This window comes from Herpailurus yagouaroundi, unplaced genomic scaffold, assembly GCF_014898765.1.
Source record: "Herpailurus yagouaroundi ecotype Mexico unplaced genomic scaffold, PumYag 141, whole genome shotgun sequence".
NCBI lineage: Eukaryota > Metazoa > Chordata > Mammalia > Carnivora > Felidae > Herpailurus > Herpailurus yagouaroundi.
Window position 1 is genome coordinate 49,168,734 of NW_024412396.1, and position 14,717 is coordinate 49,183,450.

Here is a 14,717-nt window from a genome sequence, read left to right on the forward strand (position 1 = left end):
TCTGGGTAGGAGCGGGGAGAGGGCAGACTCCTCCCTCCCCCACCCCCCCCACCCCCCGAGGTGTATGTTGTAGAAGAGACAGGCTTGCCGTCACCCGCCATCGTAGCCCCGTTTTGGCACAGTAACACACAGCTGTGATTGTGTGATTGTGCCAACCTTTCCAGGCTGCTCGGAACCATTCTAACACATTGTCATTTAGAACAGATTCTAGCACATCATGGCAGTGGGACGAGACGTGGTCACAGGGCTGGAGCCAGGTGAGACTGGGGTGAGGGGGCTTCCTGTGGACTGGCTCAGATTGATTTGAGCTTGTAAATGCCATTGGTGTAAGCACTTGGCCTGAAGAGGCAGCTGTTTCTCTGTATCATGGCCCTTGGGGAGCAGGGCCTTAGCTCTTCTGCAGAACACAGGTCTGGAGAAGGTTGGACTGTGTGGAAACCAGCCCCAAGATTCTAATACACGGTGGGGAGACAGGCAGTGTCACCTGTGAGGTGGTGTTGCCGGTTGGGTCTGGACGCAATCATTGGAATTGCTTGGAGCTAGTTTAAATACATACTTCTTGTCACGAAAGCCACTGGGCTTCATCGCTTTGTATCCACCTGCATCCAGGCCTGAGGTTGCTGACGGTTGAGACCAGGAACCACTTACTTAGTGCAGAGTGCCCATTTGGATCTGGAGCAGAGAAGCAAGGCCTGGAGGGTGGGGTGGGGGGTGGGGGGAAGGGACAGGAGCCAATACTGAGTGCCTGCAGCATCTACTATGTCTTCACTATTCAGAACTTGTAACTAAAATATTTAAAGAAACTGATTTTAAATGCAAATTAAAGGGCAAATGTTCTCAAAAGGTTCCATGATTGTCATTGGGGCTGGAAGCCACAGCATGTCCTCTAAGTTATCCTGTGACCTCCCAGACTTGAGTTAGCACAGTACTAACAGCAGAGGGAACCCTAGCAGTCTGCCAGCCAGGAAAGTGCCTGGCCTCCTTCCAGTGAGCCCCTCCAGCCTGACAGGCCACACTCCTGAAGAGAAGTTGGTTCCCACCTTTGTGAAACCACTGCATTTGCAGTGTTTGAGTGTTGAGGTCAGTAAGAACAAATGAAGGTAGATCACTGGGAGGGTAAGTGGACAACCTAGGCTACAGGTGAGGGGCATATGGTGTCTAAGCTTAAACGCAGCCCGCCCAGCTCTTTCTACACACAGTCCCCACCTGCTGGTCTCACAGTGATGCTGTCTGTACGTGAGGATCCCTCCTAGGAACGAAGTGCTCCAGGGGTAGAACTAGAGTTATAGGTGGGGAGAGAATGGGTTCAACAAAAGGAAGAATTTGGGGATGAATCTATCCCGAGCATGGTGCTGGAAGCTTTCTCTAATAAGCCTACAAAGGAGGTATTATCAGTCCCATCCTGTCAAAACGAGGTAGACTTGAAGTCCCATAAGGGCTGGGACGACAGTACTCAAAACTCCAGGCCCAGCAGAGCATCAGGTATGCAAGTGTTTGTTGCACGGATGAGGCCCAGAAGTTCCAGAAGCAACTCACGCTTCCATGCAGCAGTGGTTGGAAGCAGTCTAGCCTAACGTAGTGTAGCAAAAGGAACAGAGACTTAGGGCCTGGGGGAGCCTGTTCACATCATTAACGTCTTTGAAATGGGAGCCACCATCCATCTCGGGTCACAGGATTAGACCAGTGTTCCCACCCCCCTTCCCGGACCCTCTTCTAAGACTTCTCTTCCTACTTTATTTCCCAGGTTCCAGTGTCCCCTATGTGCCAGCACTTCCTCTCGGCTCAGAGCTGCTCTGCAGGGCACAGGCTGGCATGCCCTTCACCACCAGCCCTGCTTCCTACCTTCTAGTAGACTCCAGGCTCACTCTTGACTAAGTATGGAGTTTTCTCCGGGGGGCCTTCCAATCTCTCCTTATGGCAGGGCTGCTCTCGTTGTGTTCAGGAGGCGAGGACACCATGGGTACCAGCAGGCTTTATTGCAGGGGGAGGTATGGGCAAGGCCCAGGGAAAGCACAAACAGGCTGCCCTCCCTGGCATCCCCACCTCTAGAGTGAAGGTTGGACCTTTACAGCCAGACTGGAGAAGTGTCAGGGCGCCACCTGGTGGTGTCAGACACACTGGAAGGAAGGAGTTGGGGGCAGAGGTCTAGTGGAAATTTCCGTCTTGGGTGCCACACCCCAGTAACAGGAAGAACCCGGAGAAGAGTAAGAGGGCCCCCAAACCTGGGGAGGCGATAGTCTTTGGGGTAACTACTCACGCTAGCTCTTCAGGGACCAGAAACATTGTGCCTCTGGCTAAAAGCGCAGACAATCCGTGTGTTTTGTCGTTTCTCACCTCAAAAGGGGATGAAGTCACAGGGAGCGGTGACTTGAGCGGACCCTCAATGAAAATGCAAACTGGGAAACAGGACAAGTGCCCAAGAAGGGAATCCTGATGGGTACAATGTGTGGTAGTGGCTTCAGCCTGGCAGCTGCACTGTGACCCCCGCTCAGACCCATGGAGTCCGTTCCCTTTTGCACACGGGCAGGCTTGCTAGGGTAGGGAGCTCTGTTCTGCTTTCAGAATTACCCTTAAGTGGCAGAGCTGTGCATTCCTCCCTTTTATTACGCTTATCCTTATTTTCCTCTCCCGCCTTCGTTCTGTTCTCCAAAGTCTAGAATCACAGATCATTCTGTCCCCCACCTTACTCCATGCCCACTACAGGCTTCTCCCTGCTTCCCCAGCCTCCCCACGCCCTGCAGGAATAGCCTGGGAGGGGGGGAAGAGGCCCACTAGTTGCACACCTAAGATGACCAGGCAGGGCAGCCCTGGCTTGGGTCCACCGAGCCAGTATCCTGAGTCTCCAGAGGCGTCCCAAGCGGGGCACAGGGCCGATAGTCCCAAGACTTTGCGGTCAGTTCGGCAGTGGATTGGGGGCTCCGAGCTAACGCGGCAGGAGACACCCTTTGCAGGTCTGCAGTCAAGGTACAGGTGTCTGCTGAAGGCTGGACAGTGGAGGGGTGGAGGGGTCCGATCTGCCTGGTGGGGTGAGAGCTCCCTGTCCTTCCCCTTCAGTAATGACCAGAAAGGGTCTCTGGGGCTGGCCGGGGGGACGCCCAGGCCCATCTGGGCAGTGGCGATGGTCACTTCTGGTGCCCAAGAGGGGCTTGTGCAGGAAAAGCAGCCGCCCTGTCTTCTTTGCCCGGGGGCCACTGGTTATGTGGGCCAGCTCCAGGTGACAGGCAAAGGGAGGCGATCCAGACCAGTCCAGCAGCTTCCGTGGCCCGCTCTGCCCCTCTTACCCCACCAGTTTGCTCCACTGGGTAGTACTGAAGAAGGGGTGGGCCTTGAGCCTGTTGACGCCACCTCCTCCAGCGCCCAGGCGCCGCGCAGGATCAAACTGCAGCAGCTGCGGAGAAAGCCCAGCGGGTTTGGCAGACCCTTGTCGCTGAGGCATGGGTTGACCTCAGCTGGGGTGAGGTGGTCAGTCACCACTCCCAGCTGCCCGGCCCACGGAACCCCCAGTGGTACCCTGGGGACACTAGTGGTGTCTGGCCACCAGCAAACGCCAATTTTTTGTCCCCAATCACCCTCCAGCACCCACATCAGACACCCACCGTTCATGCCAGGACTCTGCCCTCCCAGCACCCACCCTGGGGCCAGGAAGCTACCTCCTCTAGGCTGGCTGTGGCTCACCTCAGTCAGCAAGGAGGCCGCTGGGCGACTGAGCCACTCAGGCAGCTGGAGCAGGGTATGGGGCTGGATTCCCGAGGGGTGGCTCTGTGACAGTGCCTGGGAAGACACAGGGAGGGGCGCTCTGAGTAGACGACCCCAGGAACGTCTATACATCCCGGTGGCAGCCAGGATTTTTCTTTCCCCTGGGTCATGTCCCACGGGGATGGGGATGGTAGTGGTCGCCTTCTGCTTTAGAGCTACCCAGTGCCAGGCTGCGGAAGATGCCGGACAGCCCTTCTGCACGATTTCTACAGCAACCTTCAAAGTAAGTACTAGAATCCTCATTGTAAAGACAAGGAGCAGGCTCAGGGAGGTGAAGGGACTTTTCTCCTGGATTCAGGGTTTGAACCCAGCTCCTCCTGGCACCAAGCTTGCCAGAAGTTCTCAATCCTGGGTTGCCTTGAGGGTAGGCACTCTATCAGGAACGGCACTGGAACCGGTCCCCTTACAGAAGGAAGATCTCCAGAGCCGGCCACGGTATGCTGCCGTCAGGGCCGAGGCAGGACCTCCCTGCGTTCCAGAACGGTGCAGCTCTGGAGAGCAGAGCGGTCTTTCAGGGGTCAGAAATTGCTGCAAGAAGCAACCAGGAGGAAGGCCAGGGGCCCTGGGCTAGAGAAGCATCGGGAGGCAGAGACCACCCCACTCTGGGGATACCTACAGCCAAGACAGTCAGAGGCCCTGGCTGTGGGACAAAAGAGGGCACCAGGATGGACCTCAGGCCACACTCCATTCGCTCCTGTCATTCCCTGCTCAAACCGCGGTCTGGCTGCTCCCTTGCTGCCTGCCCTAACCAGCCCCAGTGTGATGCTGAGCTCGTCGGGGAGGGCAGAGGCTGCCATCCTGAGCAAAGACGCCTGCAGGGGGGTGGGGGGATCTTGGAGCCGCTGGCTGACCCAGGCTGGACAGGACAGCTGCTGGCCTGGACGAAGCGGGCCCGCTTTCCTGTCCTTCAGCCAAGATCTGGGGGTTACAGCTCAGAAGGGTGCAAGTGGGGGGAATGGGCTGCGGGGAACAGAGAAGCTCGGGGAATGATTCCGCAGCCCTCCAGGAAAGAAGAGTTGGGCCCAATCCTATCCTCCCTCCAGACCTACACCCAGGCGTTCTCCAGAAACCTTCCCTGGCCATCCCAACTCAACCTGCATGTACCTAAGTTGACAGTCTCACTATTTCTAGCCACTAGCGTGGCAGGGGTGCTCAGTGTGTCTGTGACCTGGGTGGGAGTGACTTCCTAGGTCTCTCGTGGCCTGTGGGGGCAGGACATCGACCCAAGGGCCAGGTCTTAGAGAACCAGGTGGCCTCCACCCCAGCAAGGCCCCGTTGGACCAAGCCCAGCCCGTCCTGCGCTCAGTGACACCCACCAGGGTTCCCCACCCTGCGTAGCTACTCACAGTTCCAGTCAGCAGTTCATACAGCAGAGACCCAAAGCTCCACCAGTCACAGGCTTCCGTCGGCTCAGAAATCCCACCCACCTCTGTGGGGACAAGAACACATGTCCCAGCCTCACCCTGAAGGGCCGGTCCCCGCTCGGCTCGTCCTACCCGGACACGGCCCCTTCCCTCTCATCCTCAGCCGCCCCGGCTCAACCCACACAGGCACCTGAGATCTAGGGCCCCCGGCCCCTCTCTCCCTTCTTGCCTGGTGCACTGTAGAGATTGTCCAAAGCCTCCCTGCAGCAGTGGGGCTCTACCTCCGACCACTGGCCAAAATACGTGAGCCGGATGTGACCTTCTCGTCCAGTGCACGTAGGAATAACGGTGGACAAAAATTGTGGTTAGTCATCATTGAGCAGTTGGCATGGGGGAGGGGACTCCGGGGCTTCCCCCACCAGTCACAAAGCAGGAGCCAGGGGCTGCCCTGGGCGGAGACTCCCTAGGGCCTGGCCCCAGAAGGCCCAGAGACAACCTGGGAGCTGCTGCCCCGGAGTCTGGGTTGGGGGAGGGCTCGTTTCCCAGGCTCAACATCGGCCAACCAGACCGGGTCAGAATCCTGTGTGAAAAGGCCAGGGGGAGGCAGAGGAAGCAGATAACCTCTGAGGTCCCCTCGACTTTGGGGAACTCCCCTTCTCTGTCTGGAGGCTCCGGGGGCCCCCTCTGAGAGGCGGGGTAGGTCCCCTCCTCCCCAGGCCGGGCACCTACCTGTCTGGTCCAGAAGCAGGTTCCGGGGATTGAGATCTCGGCACAGCACCCCTTGCTCGTGCAGCGCCTCCAGCGCCACCAGTGTCTCCGCGGCCCACTGCCTCACCTGCTCTTCGTTCACGTGCCAGGCGCCCCTGCTGAACCCGGGGTGGGCCCCGTCTGCTAAGGGGTGGCTCGGACTTTTGCCTCGGCTGCAGGCCCCCAGCACCCGGACAGCTCCCTGATGAACCCAAGGGAGCCCCCACGAGGGCCTCGCGTCTGAGCTCCGGCCGGGTCCCCGTCTGGCTTGGAGGTGCAGGCGGCCACTTGGGGCCCTCAGAAGGTCCGGGGGACAGAAAGTTTGGGTCCTGGCTGAAGGGCTACCTGCAGCCTCTCTCTGGGGATCGATGGCTGGGGCCCCCCTGGCTTGGGGGAGGCTCTGAGAAGTCCGCGGAGGCTCCAGCAGGATTCTGTCCTGCAGGCGGGCGGGTCCCAGGGGGAGCAGTGCTGGGGTCTGGAGGCTGAGGGGCGAGTTGAGCGAAGCCTTCATCCTCTCGGGGCCGGAGCCAGACTTGAGCCCAGACTGTTGGGGGTGCTCCTTGGAGAGCAAGTGGGACCAGAGTGTGCCTCCTGGGCCGTGCAGAGGAGCAGCGAGCATGGGGACAGGGGAGAAGAAGAGCGTGGACACCAGGTCCCCAACTCCTGCCTCCCCCCGCATCCAGCATGAACCCTCTGCCTTCCACACGCTCACCGCTGCCCAGAATGCCCTCTGCTATACTATATGCCATGACCCAAGGATGGGTCCCTTATTAAAAAAAAATCATCACGGCAATAGGTGACCCAAAAATATCTGCTCTGTGAACCAACTGCTGTCCTTATAGCTTCAGTGACCACCCTCCCACGTGGCCACTCCAAAGGAATGGGCGCAGACTAGAAAAATAAAGAGGCCAAGACTGGAGGAAATGGTGACAAAAGGGGACATCTGCATAAGTGCCCTCTCCCCGCCCAGGATGTGACCTCCTCAAGCCATCCCCTGTCCCCCCGGCACCGCGCACAGACCCACCACAACCTGATCCTGCCATCCTCCCCCCGGGGAAGGCTGGGACCCGTGGTCCATGCCACACGTCTGGTGCTTGGCGCCCCCTCCTCGTGCTTGGCGTTTTAAGGGGATAAAGAGGCCATGCCGAAGGCCCGGGGAGCTGACGGGGACCCCTCAGGCCCCCTCACCTTGCACATGCTCCAGGTGCAGGAAGATGGAATCCTCGCTCACAAAGTACCGAAGCAGCTTAGTCATATAGGGCACACCGTGTGGGATGATGGTCAGCCGCTCCCGGTTCGCCACGGGACACCTGGACAGGCTCTGGGGAGAGAGCAGGCAGGTCGGCAAGGGACAGACCAGAGGGTGCTCAGCTAGGGGACATCCTAGCCTGGCTTCAGGGGCAAACACGTAAGGGATAGGAGCCACCCTGAGTAGCAGCTGCCTCCCCCCAGTTCCTGACCCGGCCCTCACCCCTCTCTCTCTCCACCATGGAATCCAGGCCCTCCACCCTCCGGAACAAGGATGGGGCAGTATGTGTGTTTGTCTGGGAGGCGGGGGCCGTGCTCAGGGACAGAACAAGCAGCTTGTAGATTTGGAGGGAGCCTGGTCCTCAGATACAGGTTCTGGGTAGGCGGCTCCCCAGAGGGTAGGTGAGGAAGTCCCAAGGGGAATACCGAACAGCAGGGGCCAAAGGAGCACCTGCCTTTACCACGAAGGTCCCTCCAGTCACTGGGTCCTGGACCAGCTGCACCTGCCAAAGTCCAGGAGGCACCGGTCAAGGCACGTGGTAGTTCCTGGGGCTCCGTGGCCCGAGCCCCAGCCCCCCAGGTGCCTCCACCAAGGCTGACTCACTCTAGGGCAGACAGGGAAGGCAGGTTTTTGTGGTGGGGTGTGCTCCTGGCCACGCCCCCACCCCCAAGCTGACATCAGTCCTGTCCTGCTTTTCCACCTTTGTTTCCTGTGGCATCAACGCACCTGCCACCTCCTCCAGGGGCCAGCCCTCGGGTCAGGCGCGGGCCCCCGGATCTCCTCTCCAGAGCTCTCCGGGCCCACCCTCAGGGAGCTCTATCAACAGGGTCTAATTTCCTGTCTCCCCACTGGGCTGTGTGCAATGTGAGGGCAGGGAGCACACGCTGCCCGGTTCTGTGTGCCCAGAGTCCTACGCAGCGCAGGGGGATGCTAAGCACCCCCCATGTGCACAGGGAGTGATCCGTCCTGCAGGGCTTGAGGGTGTCACAGCGGGGCAGGACCTCAGAGCCAGTCACCTCTTCTGATCTCTTATTTTACAGGTGAAACAGCTGAGGTCGAGAACATAGCCCAAGGTCACCCATGAGCCAAGCCGGACCTGGGGGGGGGGGGCACACAGATTTGGCATGCTCCTTTGGGTCCCTTCCCCCACCTGCCCCCAGTCCCCTTTTTAAACAGACTTTCTCGGGGCGCCTGGGTGGCTTAGTCGGTTAAGCGGCCAGTGTAATGATCTCGCGGTTCGGGAGTTCGAGCCCCACGTCTGGCTCTCTGCTATCAGTGCTGAGCCTGCTGGGGATCTTCCGTCCTCTCTCTCGGCCCCTCCCCCGCGTACAGGCACACGTGCTTTCTCTCTCTCTCAAAAATAAATAGACATTTAAAAAACTGTTAAAAATCTACTCCCCTCAAAAAAAAAAAAAAAATAGCCTTGAAACTTCAAGATAGCCTTCCCTGGAGGCTATCTTTGGAGAGCAGCCCTCTCCTTCTGTTGCTTTTGGTCTAGGCAGTACTATGCCAATTGTTGGGTCAGGGTCTTGTTTGGAGCTGGGCCCTTGACTCATTTCTGGGATGGGCAGGAGTGGGCCCCAGCCGGAGGAGACAGCAGGAAGCATGTAGGGGCAGGAAGGCAGAAGACACAGCCAGATGACAGGCACAGGGAAGTAAGACCAGCACCCAGATGCTGTGACTCCTTGCTGTCTGAGCCCGGCAGCCACTCCCCCTGGTGGCAGGTGGGCGTCCCCCGGCCCCACCCCGAGGAAGGCCAGGCCACTGGGCAGTCACAAAGGCTGCAGCCTAGGACTGGGTGGGTTTAGATCCTGGGCAACTACACTGATTTTCTCATCTACCAAACGGGAATTACAAATGCCCGCCTTCCCTCATCCCTGGTGGGTCGAAGCCGTAAATAGAAAGGCCCTCTGTGAACATAAAGCCAGGAGAATGCCAGTTAGCACATTTGCCACATCACCATGCCTCGCTGAACCTCAGAAGTACCTCCTTTTGTCAGCGGGACGACTCAAGCATAACGTGCCCTCAATAATCTGTAGTAATTGTCACTGATAAGGTTGTAGGGAAACCCCACACTGGCTATAGGGCACTTCTTCTGTGCTAAGGGCTTTCTATAGGTTATTTAATTTTATTCCCACAGTCCTACCAGGTCAGCGTTATTAGTGACCCAGTTTATTGATGAACAAGTTGAGGTTCAGAGAGGTTTTGTTACCTATAGTCCCACCGCTAAACAGTAGTAGAGCCAGGATTTGAATGCAGGCAGGGCTGATCCCAGAGCCCCAGAGACTTAACTGCAATGGGGCACAGCCAGATGACCATGGCACCTGCCCTCCCCTCTGGGCCTCAGCTCCCCCATCATCAGTGCCCTTCCTGAGGCAGCAGTGACACACGCTTTCTGACCACCAGAGGTCTCTCCTCCAACAGCCAGAGGTGGAACCCAGCCTGGCCCCAGCTCCTTAACCAAACTGGTGCAGTGTTTGAAAAAGCAAGCAAGAAAACTCTGGGGTCATTTAGAGAATCGAGTTTCCCACAAGTACTGACACCCTGGATAATTCCCCACCGTCCCTTGCCAAATGGGATTCCCTACCACCTTGTCCTGGCTAAGGTCCTCTCACGCAGAGTCCAAAAAGGCAGCGGTGAAGGCTGGGGAAGCCAGATAGAAAACTTGATCAGGGGCGCCTAGGGGGCTCAGTCGGTTGAGAGTCCAACTCTTGACTTTGGCTCAGATCATGATCCCAGGGCCGTGGGATTGAGCCCTGCATCAGGCTCTGTGCCAAGCACGGAGCCTACTTGGGCTTCGCTCTCTCTTACCCTCTGCCCCTCGTATATATGTATGTATGTATTACACACGTGCACACACACACACACCTACTGATCTAGAAAGAATTAGTCCGAAATATTAATAGCAATTATCTCGGAGCTAGGCAGGATGATGAGGAATATATACATATACTGCCTTAGTTTAAAATAGCTCAGGGGCACCTGGGTGGCTCAGTCGGTTAAGCGTCCGACTTCGGCTCAGGTCATGATCTCACGGCTCATGAGTTCGAGCCCCACGTCGGGCTCTGTGCTGACGGTTCAAAGCCTGGAGCCTGCTTCGGATTCTGTGTCTCCCCCTCTCTCTGCCCCTCCCCTGCTCATGCTCTGTCTCTGTCTCAAAAATAAATAAAAACATTAACAACTTAAAAAATAATAATAAAATGAAATAAAATAGCTCAAAAGTAGCAGGGGCATTTTCCCATTAAAGCCAGCAAACAAAAACACCCCCTTCCTCTTGTGCTCAGGGCTATAGGGGGACCAGAGCACTAGTCGCTCGACTTCTATGAGCCTCTGTTTCATTCTCGTAATTGCAAGACAACTATTTTAAGTTTATTTATTTACTTTGAGAGAGAAACAGAATGAGCTGGGGAGGGGCAGAGAGAGGAGACAGAGGATCTGAAGTGGACTCTGTGCTGATAGCAGGGGGCCCAACGTGGGGCTCGAACTCACGAGCTGTGAGGTCATGGCCTGAGTCGAAGTCGGACGCTTAACCTACTGAGCCACCCAGGTGCCCCTGTAAGACAATTATTAAAAGGCAGCACCGTCCAATGGAACGTGAAGGAAATATATATCTGCACTGCCCAATACAGAAACCAGTGAACATATGTAAGGCTATCAAGCCCTTGAGTTGTGGTTGGTATGAATAAGAAGGAGAATATTTAATTTTAACTTAAATAGTGTTATGTGGCTAAGGACTACTGTATGAGGCTGTCCAGTATAGTGCTTTTTCCCCCCAGGGTGACTGAAGGGGTTTAATGCAACAGTTTTGCAAATAAGAACGTGCCGTACTAATTAATGTCAGGCGACTATTGTTATTTGGAAGGTGGAGGGCAGTTCTGGGTGCCCTTTTCACCTTTCTATAAAGAGAATTTTTTTTTTTTCCAGGATACCCACGGAGTTCTTGGGACCTGGAACAATTAAAGCTCTGGTGAAACACATTAACCCTTCCTTTCAAAATGCCCAAAGTATCAAAATCCCAGGAAGAATCTCTCATGGGGCAAAAGTTTCAAGCAGATTCTCAAACTCCAAGGCCCACAGGGGCTGGCCTGTGAACCAAGGGGACAGAGCAGGGACAGGAGCAAACCAGGGAACTGGTGTCCCAAAGAGGCAGCCCCTGGGGCGCCTGGGTGGCTCAGCCGCTTAAGCGTCTGACTCTTGATTTCGGCTCAGGTCATGACCTTACGGTTGTGAGATGGGGCTCCGTGAAGGGTGGCGTGGAGCCTGCTTAAGATTCTCTCTCCCTCTCCCTCTGCCCCCTCTCCCACTCGTTCACGGGTCCTTCCTCTCTCTCAAAACAAAACAAACAAACACAGGCAGCCTCCCCCACCACTCCTGGCTGCCACGTGAGATTGTGAGCCAGCGTTTCCAAATCTTCCAATTTTGCAGGAGAAGCAGGAAATCTGGACTTCTATACGAAACCTGCCAATTTTTAAATGTTGGTAAGTAATGATAACTCTAAAAAACACCCCTGTGTTCGAGCCAAAAAAACAAGAAGTGACTTGGATGGCCTTCTTTTTCTTCCCCATCCCTGGCTCCTAGAGGAGGCTCAGCAATTGTGTGGTGAGGTCTCTCAGGCCCCCCGTGCTCCCTGAGAGCAAACCCCCAGGTATTCTCGTCAGAGGCCTATCTAGTCCCTGACCCACCTGCCTAGACGTTCCCAGCAAACCCTCTACCCCTGCCAGTACCTCTTTAGCCCCCAGGGGTCCCTAGGGACCCCCAGCCCAGTTAACCTAACAACTGGCCCTCCAGGCTTCGTGAGCAAGCCCTTTGCCACCCCCTGGCTCTGTGGACTGCTGGCCCGCGCTGCCCTCCCGCCCGGATGTGCCTGGGCAGCGTTGCAGAATGGAACGCATTGATAGCACATCCGGGCCCGGCTGCAGGGACCTGGGCCCAGTGGCCCTAACATCTCTCCTAATTTGGGGAAGATGGTGTTCCTGACTTGGAAATGAAACCGGGAAAGGAAGCAGGATCTCAGGAGGGAGGTGGAGTAGGTAAGCCAGGTGCCCAAGAAAGGGTAAAAAAAGGAAAGAAACTCAGCCTCAAGGCAGAATGGTTGGGCTTGGCCTTAATTTGTGCTTTCCATCCACCCAGACACGGCCTCGGAACACTGGATTCTGAAAATGCTTTGCATATGCATGTCCGGGGGTTAAACAAATTCGGGAAATTTTATCATAGACCTCCTTCTTGGAAACTCATGGTATATACAATAGCATCCTAAAAGCTCTGCAAACTCCTAAAATTAAACACAAAAAAACAAAAAAACAAACAAAAAACAACAAAGTCATGTAACTTTAACTCACTGTAACCCAAACTTGTTTGACCTGGAACCCCTCTGTCTACAACACCTGTAGTTCAGTAGGATCCCACAGGGAGAAAAGGTGGTGGCAGTCACCTCCCAGCCGCTCTGTGGGAGCGGGTGTGCTTGGCTGGGGCCACACAGGCTAGTGCTGTTGGAGGGAAGGCATATGGAAGCTGGCCGGGCCTTGGCTGACAGACTGGGGCCTGTTCCAGGGACCTGGGAGGAGCAGCTGGGGGACGGCTGGGGGACGGGAAGCCTGCACGCCCCATCCCCCTCGCTCTTGTCACTAGCATTTACAGCCATCAAACACGTATCAAAAATTTTAGTGTGTGCCAGGCCTTTCCCAAAAATTATTTCATTTTAGTTCCCACATGCCCCCTTGAGGGCTGGAATCTTACCCCACTTACACATGATGAAACCAACGGGAGGGGAAGGGGTTCGCTGTGGCCATGCCGTGCACCGAGCAGATGTCCTTTGTGGGCTCCCAGGCCCGGCAAAATCCCCAAATCCCCAGAGGAGTATTTCAACTCCAGATTCCTGGGCTCAACCCTGGAGTACTGACTCAATAGGCTTGGGGTGGGGCCCAGGCATCTCTTTTCAGGAAGCTTCTCAGGTGATTCTGATGAACCGTGGTGTTGAGAACTTGAGAACGAAGCCCTTTAGCAACTACTCAGGTGTTGGTGGTGTTGAGAATGCAGCCCTTTAGCAACTACTCAGGTGTTGCCTGGGTCGGGCAGAGGGCAGTTGAATATTGGTTCGGATCTCATGTGACCCCACTGTCTGTCCTTCCGAGTCCCCCACTCTAATGACTGTCCCACGTACAGGCTGGGATGTCAGCTCCTACCTTCCTACCTGGCCCCCAATTAAGGCAAAGGGCCTCAGATGGGGTCAGCACAAGGGTGGGGGGGGGGGTTCCAGGAGGGAAAGGGCAGAGCTGCCGAGGCCCCTCTGGGAGCTGGGACCCTCTGCAGGGCAGGCTTCTGGATTGGAGTGCATCCACCACAGGAACCCCTCAGCTACCCCTGGTGGGGAGACCCTGGCCTCGGCCTGGGGCGCAGAGTGAGGAGGAAGGGGAGTGAGCAGGGCTGTGCATGCTGGGAGAGCTCCCTGCCGGCTGCTTGTCCTGGGGCTTCTGTCTTGAATCTCTGAGGGTGTGGCTTTCAGTCTGAGCCAAGGGCTGTGGAAAAGGGACTGTCTGCCTCTTCTGTTCCCAATTTTCTCTCCAGGACCTGACTGATGTGTGCCGGGGTGGGAGAAGGGTGGGGAACCACTGGACACAGCTGCTCTCCTCCCCTCGGACCCTCTGACCCCTTTTGGGCCCCTTCTGGAAGAGTGGGGGTAGCTGCTCTCTCTCCCCACCCACCACCCCCATCTGCATACACCGCCTTCTCCCCACCCGCAGCACCCCACTATGGCTGTCCGCTCACTCACCTTCTCGATGACCCCGACCACCCTGCAGCCCCTCAGCTGCTCCAGGGCAGAGCTCAGTGTGCGGATGGGCCGGAGCCTCAGGCTGCTGAAACCCTGCGGAGGAGGGAGACAGACCACACAGCCTCAGGGCCCAGCCCCCCTCAGGCACTGCCTTCTCACCAGGCCCTCCTCCAGCTGCCAGGACAGCGGCAAGCGCACAAGGGGCAGAACCAGGGTACAAGCAGCACCCCCCCCCCCCCCCCTCACAGGGAGCGGAGAAGCCGGCCCCGACTGGCAGAGGCCCACACCTGCCCAGGGTGGTCACCCCATCCTCGACACTGGGCCCCCAGGCAGCCCTCCTCCAAGACCCAGGGGGTTCTCAGGCTTCAGAAACCCTGTGTAGGAAGGAAGCCCCATCCATAGGAGGCAGGCGCCCCCAGGGAGGGGGAGAAAGCCTGGGACCGTGTGGGTCTCAGGGAACACGCCTCGAGGACCAAGGCATGCGGCCCAGGCACCTGCGCCGGGGAAAAGCCGCCGAATAAGACGCAGAAGAGAAAATACATTTACAATGTATTTAATGTATACATTTACAATGTATACATTTAATGTATTTACATGTATTTACATTTAATGTATACATTTACAATGTAATTATAAATACTGCAGTGTATTTATCGAAGAAAATCCAAGTATATAAGTGGACCCACGCAGTTCAAACCTGTTTCGTTCACGGGTCAGCTGCACTCAACTGCAGCTCAAACAGAGCTCAGTTCAAGCTCAAACAGATGTGGGAGACTTTGAGTGTGTGTGTGTGTGTGTGTGTGTGTGTGTGTGTGTGTGTGTGTGTGTGTGT

The 14,717-nt window shown here is 56.4% G+C and overlaps 1 protein-coding gene across 2 annotated transcripts in view; it reads right to left on the minus strand.

Moving 5' to 3' along the window:
• Window positions 1-370: 370 nt before the first annotated feature.
• Window positions 371-14,717, minus strand: part of RPS6KL1 (ribosomal protein S6 kinase like 1) — an 18,827-nt gene continuing 4,480 nt past the window's right edge. Inside the window, exons 4-13 of one of the 2 annotated variants that reach the window (XM_040477722.1) lie at window positions 13,886-13,978; window positions 7,571-7,618; window positions 7,056-7,188; window positions 5,850-6,458; window positions 5,350-5,439; window positions 5,103-5,185; window positions 3,676-3,771; window positions 1,843-3,388; window positions 1,207-1,277; window positions 371-692 (exon numbers count right to left, since the gene is read on the minus strand). In XM_040477722.1, the coding sequence (XP_040333656.1) occupies window positions 3,278-3,388; window positions 3,676-3,771; window positions 5,103-5,185; window positions 5,350-5,439; window positions 5,850-6,458; window positions 7,056-7,188; window positions 7,571-7,618; window positions 13,886-13,978 (1,263 nt within the window). In that variant the 3' untranslated portion in view covers window positions 371-692; window positions 1,207-1,277; window positions 1,843-3,277. The remainder of the gene's footprint in view (window positions 693-1,206; window positions 1,278-1,842; window positions 3,389-3,675; window positions 3,772-5,102; window positions 5,186-5,349; window positions 5,440-5,849; window positions 6,459-7,055; window positions 7,189-7,570; window positions 7,619-13,885; window positions 13,979-14,717) is intronic. The other variant, XM_040477723.1, reaches the window with a different exon arrangement.